The 12,021-nt window shown below is 31.4% G+C and overlaps 1 protein-coding gene across 1 annotated transcript; it reads left to right on the top strand.

Annotated features, from left to right (window-relative positions):
• The first annotated feature begins 605 nt into the window (after positions 1 to 605).
• On the top strand, positions 606 to 7,110 carry LOC139498625 (uncharacterized). The gene is made up of 3 exons (XM_071287100.1): positions 606 to 965; positions 3,073 to 3,237; positions 5,327 to 7,110. Exons 1-3 carry the CDS (start codon positions 671 to 673, stop codon positions 5,785 to 5,787), a joined length of 921 nt encoding a protein of 306 aa, XP_071143201.1. The 5' UTR covers positions 606 to 670; the 3' UTR covers positions 5,788 to 7,110.
• The last annotated feature ends 4,911 nt before the right edge of the window (positions 7,111 to 12,021 follow it).

Genomic DNA, 12,021 nt, shown 5'->3' with positions numbered 1-12,021 from the left:
TGTGTATTTCTGTGGTACATTTGTGTAGTTCTGTGGTACATTTTGAGGGTTCTGTGGTATTCTGTGGTGAAAAGACTTTCCGCCCCTTTTTAGTGTTTTTGTAAATTTAATATGATATTCGCTTGGGACACAGTTTCACAGTTTTATGATTTCATTTTGAGAAAACTTCAATGGATGGGTGAAATTGAACAAATATATGCCGGTAAATTAATATTGCATAGCAATATATCGATGATAATATTTCCCACACAAAGTAACCAAAAATTTTTATTATTATAACAAATATGATTATTTTTAAAACTTATAAAAATTTCGTCACTTACCGCAAAGAAACGAAAAACAGAAAACGATTTTCGGCCAATTTCCCGAATGAGAAAATTATTTCAAAGAAGTATTTCTTACTGAGTAATTCTTTGACTGATTGCCCTAAATTTCAGTTCTCCATTCCAAATTATGTGATTCTAATAAATTTTTATGCAAAAGACATTTAGATGGATGAAAATAAATATGTAAACACATGATAATTAAGTTTACGATACGCTTTTTTGTAATAGCTATTAGTTGTATTAAAATATCTGGTACCCAAATCCAATTGTTCAAACGAAACATTTAAACGAGAACCAGTCCGTACAGGTAAAAACATTTTGAACCCAGGTGAATCACAACAAAAATGGCGTCTGGGAGAACGAATTCCAATGCTGGAGTTGGAAGACCCAGAGGATGGATGTTCTGGACTGCGTATGCTTTAGGAATTGCAGCTTTCTTGTTTGTTTTCATTGCCTTCGCATCGCCATATTGGTACAAATCTTGGAGTCGAGTTCACAGTCCTTTGGCGAATGTCGGATTGTGGCATATTTGTTTATCAGGATGGGTGAAACCTTACGATCCTTCCATGAGATCCTACGTTGGATGTTGGTGGATACATTCTACATTCTTTGAAGATGTTTATGATTTGATAATGCCACGTAAGTTTGACAGGTAGACAAAATTACCTGTAATTAAGGTCAAAATTAAACAGGTAAACAATGTTAAAGGGAGATAATCGAAGTATCCAAACCAGGAAATGATTATTTCTTCTGTGAGTTATGAAAAATATCATGAAAAGAAAATATTACCAACATTTGAAGTTGAAACATCAACCCAACATGCGTTTAATGTGCGATTTATTCATAGTCTAAAACCCCATTCACGCTAGGACATTTAGATCAATACAAACTAGAACAGTTCACTTAAAATCCGTTTAAGGGCTAATGTGAACATTTTTGGATATATCTTCAATGGTGTAAACTAAAACAACAAAAGTGGTAGTTTAGTTTGATTTGATTTAAAGTGAACTGCATGATATAACTTTCAATGTGAACGCAAAGATGGGTTTAATTAAGTTAATACGATTGTGACGATTAAAACTAAAATAATTTATGCACATGTTTTGTGGCAAAACAAAACATATAATAACATACATGTAACATCACTATATATCGGTGGTTCGATTTTTATCTATATCTCTCTGTAAACAAAACTTTGCATTAACAAAAGGGAAAAAATTATCTTCGCCATTGCACACAGTTAAATCTGTGTCTTTTCTGCTGTTGATTTTCTTTTCAGAAACCACAGCATTTCTTCATGTTGTAACTTCTTTGCTACAGTTTTTTGTCAAAATTAATGAAAACTGAAGGAATTCCAGTATGAAAATTTGAACTTGTGATTCAATTTATTTGGACTGATTAGGAAAAAATGCTAGTGTGAACAGAGTCAAATCTATATATTGAAAAGGTGTCATTAAAAAAATTAGGATGACATTGTTTACATAGGGAGTAATTTCCTAATACGGAATTTATCATGGAAAGAAGCAAATAATAGGTGGTTAAAGATAGAAAAATCAGGATAAATATGTTACACTGTATGCAATTGTCCTAATACAGAATTTATCAGGTCAATAAAATTTATATTGGGTACAGCAAATTATATGAACTTTATTGACCTGATAATTTTCCTTATTAGAATAATTGCACCTTGTGTGTAAAAAAAATGTAGGTGTAATACAATACCACCATAGATTTCCCCCTATTATCATCTAATAACTATATAATCTCTTAAATTTGCACCTTTCTAAAAATTGTGCAGAATTTATCTTAGGAAATTGTGAAGAATTTATCTTAGGAAATTGTGAAGAATTTATCTTAGGAAATTGTGAAGAATTTATCTTATTTATCGTATTACACCTATAACTAATAGTGTTGCATTCTTACATTTAAATGCATAAAAAAAGCATACATGTAATGGATTTCCCTGTACATGCTGTACATATGGCAGCTGAATAAAAAATAATATCTTTCTCAGGACATGTAGACTGATGATGATGTAGTACACCCTTCAACAATGAACACTGAGCAAAACCCATATGATGCATACATGTAGATAGTTTAAAAAGCCCTAACATCAGTAACATGACAAAATTTGAAGAAATTAGAGTTTAAGACTAAGTTAACAAAATTTTAAACCAAAGGCCCCAATTATGCTACATCGTCATGTGTGTAAATACAATAAACGAATATGAAAAAAAGAAACTTGCAGCTTTCATAAAATAACAGGCACCCTTGGGACAGGTACATTTAGAATGTGACAGGGTAAATAAAATGGAGAATAGAAATGGGGAATGTGTCAAAGAGACCACACCCAACCAAAGAGAAGACAACAGCTGAAGGCCGTCAATGGGGGTCCAATGCAGCGAGAAACTCATGCACAAGTTTGTGAGCATTCAACCCTCTCTAACCTAGGGGCTAGAACAGCACAACATAAGCATGATAAAAAAACTAAAAATCAATTTGATATGGCTTACATGGTGTAAATCATCTACGGTTTGCTGGAATTACAAACAAAACTAAGAAAAATACAAAAGACACAATCAAAAATTTGCTAAGATAAATTTAGATATTCACATAAAATATTAATGTTTGATATATTGTTTAAATGTACATTTATTAAAAAAATTGAATAGAAATGTTATCATGAAAATATATTTTACTAGCTAAAAACATTTCAACCTTTTATACATGAATTCTATTTGTTCAGCGTGGTTCCGAGCAGTACAAGCCTTGGTAATATTCACATTACTGTGTAACTTAGGAGCATTGGCCATACTTACAGCTTACATATGTGATATGTATGGATCACATTTCTATGACAACAGAAGACCAAAGTTATTTTTCCTCAGTAGCATCCTTTTGTTTGTTGCAGGTAAGTTTCTTATGTACTAAAATTAAAAAAAAAAATAGTGTAAAAATGAAACTGAAGGGTTTTGTTATACAGTAATACAACTGTAGTATATATATATATTCAAAATAAAAAAAAAGATATTTATGTTATAAAGAAATCTTGGCTTAATTACCATACATGTATTGTACTCTTCCATTCTAGTGGCTATATATGCATTGTATATATATGTTCCAGACCGTATGAGTATTTGGACCGTATGCATACTTTTTCAAAATACTCATACGGTCGGACCGTACGTGTACGGTCTGACTAATATTAAAAAGTTGGTCAAGTTTATTAGTTACAAATGCATATAGCAGATCAACATAACTTAACTATTAAATTAATATAAAAAAGTTTAATTGTAATCATGGTAATTGAAACAAAAACTTTATATATTAACTTCTTTTTAAATTCATGCTAATTAAACCTGTTAGTCTCTTGAATTAAGCATGTTGATCAGTAATACATTAATTGAATTATGATCACTGAAATTGAAGATATTGGAAGTAAACATAATGTGGGAGGTCAATTGTTTTAGAATATTTAGCAACTTTACAAAAAATGCAAATGCAAAGGAACATGCATGAACTGCATACATGAAAATGTAAAAAATATTACGTTACTTGAATTGTGCCCCCTTGGGCGAGAGTACCAAAATAGGATTCAGATATAAGATTAAACAAATACTTAATTTCAAATGTTCGTTTGTTTATTCTATCTATCATTGTAATAAATTATCAATAACAATTTATAAAACTAAAAATAAAGGTTGTGATAAATGTTTGTTTCAATTTAACCCATATGATCAAATAACATGTATGGTCAGCTCGTACTGGACCGTACGCGTATAATCACACAGTCCGACCGTACGAGTATACGTATACGGTCTGGACCGTACGCGTACGGTCCAAATACTCATATGGTCTGGAACATATACATATAGATTATAAGATTACTTCATAGACAAATCAAAAGACTGAAGTACACATATATTTTTGAGGTGCCACACATGGTTGATATTAGTGACTAGTCAAGATAATTATGAAATCTTTCAAGGCTATATTTTTTTCACCTTCACCCCGAAAAAACTAAAATAGCCTTGCAAGACGTCATAATTATTATGACTACATTGATATGATTTACTGAGAGTTGTAAACTTAAATATGAATATGCAATCTATTGATGCATTGTTTATTTGTAATGTAATTATTATTGTATTAAGAGAGCCTTATTGAAAATTGGTGTAATCCAAATGAGTTACTCTCTCTAAATAAAGATATTATTATTATTATTATTATTATTATTATTAGTATGTATATATTTTCATTTTTAATCTTATGGTATCTTTTTAACATTACAATATATATGATTTACATGCATGTACAGATAACTTCAAAACTCAAAAAGAAATTATTTTAAACAGTAAAAGGGGAGATAACTTTTACTTTACTCCATTTTTTTTTAATTCATTATATGTACAAATATTTCTCTGACATTTGGCAAACAAAGCATGATTTGTCACCATTTTTCTTTAGTTTTCTAAAATACATGTAGTCCAATGAAAGCTTCCTCTCCATATATTTTTCAAAACTTTAATTGATGTCAGTTATAAACAGAGGTTGTTTGTTTTTAAGTTTTTCTCCTTTAAAATTCTTACAAAAAAAGTTTAGACTATATTGCGCAAACACAGTAGGATTAATATTACATACATGACAATGTATTTGATTAGAGTATTCTAAGAGATGTAAATGTATATAAATGAAGTATGCCAATTGAAGATAAAAGTGGCTTACAGGAAAAGACTGAGAACAAGGTGGATTTTTTAATTGCAAAAATACAAATATGAAAATAAAAAAATACACAGGATAAAATAGAAAAAAGTTTGAAAATGAAGGATCAGAAATATTTTTTTGTATGTTTTCAAATGCATAACAATGTTTTCTTGTAATCATGATAATAATTTTCTATGATTAAATGTATGGAATGCAAATACTTATAATTGAACCCTTAAGCTACTGTAAGTATTAAAAGGACTTTTTGAATTAATACAAGGTAATTTTCTTTCCAGGTGGTTTGGTGTTAATAGTCTCCCTTGTATTTGCTGAGAAATCTCGAGACGGATCATGGATGCCAAGACCTTGGTTGAATTATCTTTCATTTTCTTTTGGATGTAATGTCATGAGTGGTTTTGCATCAGCATTTGCAGGAATGATCATGTTTATAAAAGCCACAGATATAAGGAGAAAGCCAGACAAGAAAGAACCAGAAGGTATAGAGTTTGACGAAAAGGTGGCTCCAAGTCAGGCTAGTGGCTCAGCTTACCTGCCACCAATGAAATCAGTTTACCCTGCACCACAAAGGTTGCCACCAGCAAGTTATTATTCAGGACCGCCAAGATCACATGTGTCGTCGAGAGACAATGCTCCTAGTATTTCTAGCTCTGGATCAGTCTTCCCACCCCCACCTATGCCTGCACAACCAATGTCAGGGGCAAATGGATCTGACAAAAAGAGTGAATCTTTTGTATAATCATAATTTGGTATTGTTTCATGTACATATTTGTAAATGGATTTTATACATATCAAAGGATAACTGTAAATATATTGTAAATATGATATAGCATTAAAAATAGCCATAGTAAACTCTTGTAATGGTCAATCTTATTGCTAGTCCTATGACAAAAGGCTTTAGTTTTTACACATTCTTTAACAGTCATGTTAACTTGATTTTAATCATAAGAGTATAAAACGTATGTGTTGATATTGAATTAACCTTCCATATAGAGTTATGGCTATACTTGAATAATATAATTACGTGCCATTTTGCATTGTTTTGTATTCTATTGATTACAATGTTCTTTTTTTTACACTTATTTAAAGATTGTTGATGGAATCAAAGTTATAAAGCTATAAAATAGAACTAAAATATTCATCAGTATTTCTCAGATTCCCTACAGGGAGTTAACCATCACATGTTTAGTAATATAATTCTGCAAGAGGCATTATTCTGGCAAGCAAATATATTTTGGCAATAAGTATGATAGTTTTAATGATATATCAGTTCAGGTGTGATCAAATTTATAACATGTACATGTATATAATAGTAATTACAAAGTCATAAGTGGCATGATATTCACATTCATTATATCATTTAGTATTCAGATCCCATATTAGAATTTTATTCAAACTTTTTCAGAATCTGAACCATATAATATCATTGTTCACCTTTTATTTTATTTTTTGATCTGCATTGTAATGGGGAGTTTTTCATAGCAAACCATATTATTGTTATTTCTCTATGAGGAGAGGTGAGCTTGGCTTTATAATATATCTAGTTTTATCTAAAGGTTTATGTTTTATAAAATAAATGTAAAATTTAGCTAAGCTTTCAAAGTTAAGAATTTCAAGGACAAGTGGAGCAATACATTAATAATGCAAACCAGAATTTGTTTTTGTCTAGATCATTACAGCAATTTTCAGTTTTCATTTTAGTTTGTACAACAATCATTTTTTTTAAATGAAACTTTAAAGCAATATATAACAAACTAGTAGGACATTTACAGGTGTAATACCCATGCAGCAACAGTAACTATTTGTTTTTTTGTGTTGCTCTTGTCTAAGATCTACATTCAACTCAAGTTTTTTATTCGCCTGTATTTTTTCTCAACATTTAATATATTTACTATTAACATGATTAACATTCCAATATGCATTTAATTGCATATGATGTCAAAAAATTTCTCATGACTTTACACTGTAAATATCATATATTGGACCAAACTATGTAATTATGCATTCTAAAATATATTTTTACCAATGGATCATAAAACAATAAATAAATATATAAAGATTTTGTCGATTTTTGATTATTTTCGTCTCAGAAATGTTGTTTTCATCTAACGATACTCATACTTATAATACCAGACATATTTTCTATAGTAATTCTCTTAGTTCGTGTATTTTACCCCAAAAATTAAAGATCCGTGTTTATTATATACATGTATACTAACTTCATAGATAAAGAAGTACAAAACTGGCAATCAAAATCATAATTTAGAGAAAGATGGAAATGAGACTTACCAAAAGGATGATCCGAAGGCAACAGTCTTAAATACTACAAAGTCCTTAAAGACAACAGTCCTTAAATACTACACAGAAAGCTGGAGATTAAAAAACACAAACACCATCAAACATGCCTAAAGGATAAGTGGTTCTTCATTCTTTATCTGTCACAGAAATCATAACCAGTAAATCAAGAAGGCAATTTAAACATGATATAAATATGAATAGATGAATCAATGTAAATTATAACATTTTTTCATAAAATGTCCTGTACCAAGTCTGTCCCTAAATCAATTGGCAAAATCAAAAGCTGAAACACCTCAAACGAATGGAAAACAACTCTCATATTCCTGACTTGGTACAGGCATTTCCTTATGAAAAAAATGGTGAACTAAACCTGGCTTTACAGCTAGCTAAAATTCTCACTTGTATGAAAGTCACATAAAGTTCCATTAAATTGACAACAAGTTGTCTGCACAACAAACAGACAAAATAGATAAAAATGTCAACCAGATGCTCTGCAGGGTGCAGCTTTATACGACTGCAGAGGTTGAACCCTGAACGGTTGGGGCTAGCATGGACACAACATTCAAGCTTGATACAGCTCTGAATTTGGATTTTGATTAAATAGTTGACACAGCATAGGTTTCTGACACAGAATGAATGTGGTCTAATGAACTTAAATTTTTTTTTGCTTTTGAGCAATTCACTATGCTGTTGAATATTAATCCTCTCAAAAAAAAAAAATATTTGAAGAAATTCAGATTTAATTTCTGAAATCTGAAATGAGAAAAATTGAACCCCCCTTTTTTCACATCCTCCTTTCCCCTATTCTAACAATGATCTCAATAGATCTTCATGAAATTTTTTCAGAAGGTTCAATACCACAAAAGGAAGGTTGGGATAGATTTTGGGGATGATAGTCCCAACCGATTAGGAATTAGGGGCCAAAAGGGGCCCAAAACAAGCATTTTTCTAGTTTCAGGATAATAACATGTGTAGAAGTATTTCAATTGCTCTGAAATCATACCGCAATGTTTAAAACCACAAGTAGAAGGTTTGGATTCATTTTAGGGGTTATGGGGCCAAAGTTTTGGAATTAAGGGACAAAAAGTGGTCAAAACAAGCATTTTTCTAGTTTCATTTCAATAACTTATGTGTAATTGTATGGATCTCTCTGAAATTGTACCACAATGTACCATATAACAAAGGGAGGCTGGGATGAAGTTTTGGGTTAATTGCCAAAATATGTAGGAATTATGGGGCCAAAAAGAAGCAAGTTTCTAGTTTCCAAACAATCATGACAATAACTTTGTGTTTAAGTGTATGGATCTCTCTGAAATTGTACTACAAGGTTCAATACTGCAATGGAAGGCATGGGATTGAGTTTAAGGGTTATTGCTCCAAGGGGGTTTCAAAAAGTTGGGGGGGGGGGGGGTTTGTTTACCCTTTTTTGAAGGGCTTCCTTATTTTCAAAATTTTTCAAATTTCGAATTTTGAAAAGTTTCAAGAAGAAATCTTCAATTGCACAGTATTGTGCAATAGATTTGTTACATCTTTGACCACATTAATTTTGTGACAAAAACCTATATTATGTAAAAAAAAATTGATCACAATCCAAATTCAGACAGAATCAAGCTTGAATATTGTGACCAAATTTGCCCCAACTGTTCAAGGTTCAACCACTGGGGTCGTATAAAGCTGCGCCCTGGTTCCATTTGTAAAGGGGCATAACCCTAGAATGATAATCAAAGTGCTTGTAATCACTGAATGGTAAAGATTGCTTTAATTTATCAGTTGGTAGTAAAGTGAATATTGCATTGTATATTGTATATAGCATTGATTTAAGTTGATTCAACTACTATTCTGGACAAAGAAAGATAACTCCAATTTTCAAAGATTTCATAAAGCATTGGTTTTAGGTGATTCAACAACCATTCTGGACAAAGAAAGATAACTCCAATTTATTGTCTTGAAACTACAAAAATGCTTGTTTTTGGCCCTTTATTCCTAGACTGTTTGCCCCATAACCCACAAAATATATCCCAACCTTCTACTTATGGTATTAAACATTGTGGTACAATTTCAGAACAATTGAAATACTTATACACACCTTTTTGTACTGACACTAGATAAATGCTTGTTATGGGCACCTAATTCCTAAACCTTAGGGACCATAAGCCCCAAAATCAATCCCAAGCTTCCTTTTGTGGTTATAAACATTGTGTTAAATTTTTTTTTATTTCTATTTACTAATACTAAAGTTATTACAAATGTATCTGGAAACCATCCGTCTTCTGACGACGCTGATGATGACGTGATACCAAAATTTTTGCGGTCGTATAAAAATTGGGGTACAGCTGTCAAAATTATGTTATAACTTCAACTATTACATACACTTAACTTGATCCAAGAAAATGAGATCAAGGTCATATAAACCAATCTTTAAATACATTTACACTTTACCATCATTCATAACACCAAATGTGCTTTAAATACAGTTGACCTATTGCACATCTTAGAAAAGATCTTAAACAGGAAAACTTAACATTGGTTAATAAATCATGAAAATCAGGCCAAGGTCATATGAATCCAGACAGACATGTACAACTTACAATGCATATAGTATCTAAGAGACACATGTAACCAAGAAAACTTAAGATTGACCAATGAACCATGATAATGAGGTCATGGTCAGGAGATAATTGCTAGAAAGACATACCAAGTCAAGCATTTGCATTGATAGTTGTATGACCAAAATGTAGTTGACCTATTTGTAAAAGAAGAAGAAACAAGAGGCTATCAAGAGCCTGAATCGCTCACCTTAATTCTTTTGGTTAAATCTCTCATCAATGATTATTTTGGCTATTCAATTTATTTAAATGTTTTTTGGATCGTCCTATTTTCTTCAAAAGCCAAAAAAAATAATCATTTTCTCCTATGTTCTATTTTAGCCATAGGAGCTATGTTTCTTGACATACAAGGAAATAAAATATAAAATTTATACTAGATACTCTGAAACTCATTTAGCCTAAGTTTGGCTGAAATTGATACAGCAGTTTCAAAGGAGAAGATTTTTTAAAGTAAGTCAACATGATGAACAAATTGTGAAAAAAGTCTTTAAAGGGCAATAACTCCTTAAGGGGTCAATTGACAATTTTGGTCAAATTGACTTAATTGAAGATCTTACTTTGCTGAACATTATTGCTGTTTACAGTTTATTTCTATCTATAATTATATTCAAGATAATAAACAAAAACAGCAAAATTTCCTTAAAATTATCAATTCAGGGGCAGCAACCCAACAACAGGTTGTCTGATTCATCTGAAAATTTCAGGGCAGATAGATCTTGACCTGATAAACAATGTTACCCAACGTCAGATTTGCTCTAAATACTTTGGTTTTTGAGTTATAAGCCAAAAACTGCATTTGACCCCTATGTTCTATTTTTAGCAATGGCGACCATGTTTGTTGATAGATCATAACTTCGGATACAATTTACAAACTAGATACCCTAAGGAACATTCAGTTAAAGTTTGGAAGTATTTGGCCCAGTAGTTTCAGAGGAGAAGATTTTTGTAAAAGATTACTAAGATTTACGAAAAATGGTTAAAAATTGACTATACAGGGCAATAACTCCTAAAGGGGTCAACTGACCATTTCCGTCATGTTGACTTATTTGTAAATCTTACTTTGCTGAACATTATTCCTGTTTACAGTGTATCTCTATCTATAATAATATTCAAGATAATAACCAAAAACAGCAAAATTTCCTTAAAATTACCAATTCAGGGGCAGCAACCCAACAACAGGTTGTCTGATTCATCTGAAAATTTCAGGGCAGATAGATCTTGACCTGATAAACAATTTTACCCATGTCAGATTTGCTCTAAATGCTTTGGTTTTTTAGTTATAAGCCAAAAACTGCATTTGACCCCTATGTTCTATTTTTAGCAATGGCGACCATGTTTGTTGATATATCATAACTTCGGATACAATTTACAAACTATATACCCTAAGGAACATTCAATTAAAGTTTGGAAGTATTTGGCCCAGTAGTTTCAGAGGAGAAGATTTTTGTAAAAGATTACTAAGATTTACGAAAAATGGTTAAAAATTGACTATAAAGGGCAATAACTCCTAAAGGGGTCAACTGACCATTTTGGTCATGTTGACTTATTTGTAAATCTTACTTTGCTGAACATTATTCCTGTTTACAGTTTATCTCTATCTATAATAATATTCAAGATAATAACCAAAAACAGCAAAATTTCCTTAAAATTACCAATTCAGGGGCAGCAACCCAACAACGGGTTGTCTGATTCATCTGAAAATTTCAGGGCAGATAGATCTTGACCTGATAAACAATATTACCCCATGTCAGATTTGCTCTAAATGCTTTGGTTTTTGAGTTATAAGCCAAAAACTGCATTTGACCCCTATGTTCTATTTTTAGCAATGGCGACCATGTTTGTTGATAGATCAAAACTTCGGATACAATTTATAAATTAGATACCCTAAGGAACATTCAGTTAAAGTTTGAAAGTATTTGGCCCAGTAGTTTCAGAGGAGAATTCTTGAAATAGTTTACGACGACGGACGACGATGGACGACGACGGACGCCAAGTGATGGCATAAGCTCACTTGTCCCTTCGGGACAGGTGAGCTAAAAAGATATCCATATGATGAAGACATAATCTTT

This window comes from Mytilus edulis, chromosome 12, assembly GCF_963676685.1.
Source record: "Mytilus edulis chromosome 12, xbMytEdul2.2, whole genome shotgun sequence".
Lineage (NCBI taxonomy): Eukaryota > Metazoa > Mollusca > Bivalvia > Mytilida > Mytilidae > Mytilus > Mytilus edulis.
The sequence above is the reverse complement of the archived record's forward strand: the minus strand, read 5'-3'. Positions and strand labels throughout refer to the sequence as shown.

Coding starts and splice junctions, on each gene's coding strand:
- LOC139498625 (XM_071287100.1), top strand. CDS start 671: ATGGCGTCTGGGAGAACGAATTCCAATGCTGGAGTTGGAAGACCCAGA. Junction 966..3,072: donor TTATGATTTGATAATGCCAC/GTAAGTTTGACA, acceptor CTATTTGTTCAG/CGTGGTTCCGAGCAGTACAA. Junction 3,238..5,326: donor CATCCTTTTGTTTGTTGCAG/GTAAGTTTCTTA, acceptor TTTTCTTTCCAG/GTGGTTTGGTGTTAATAGTC.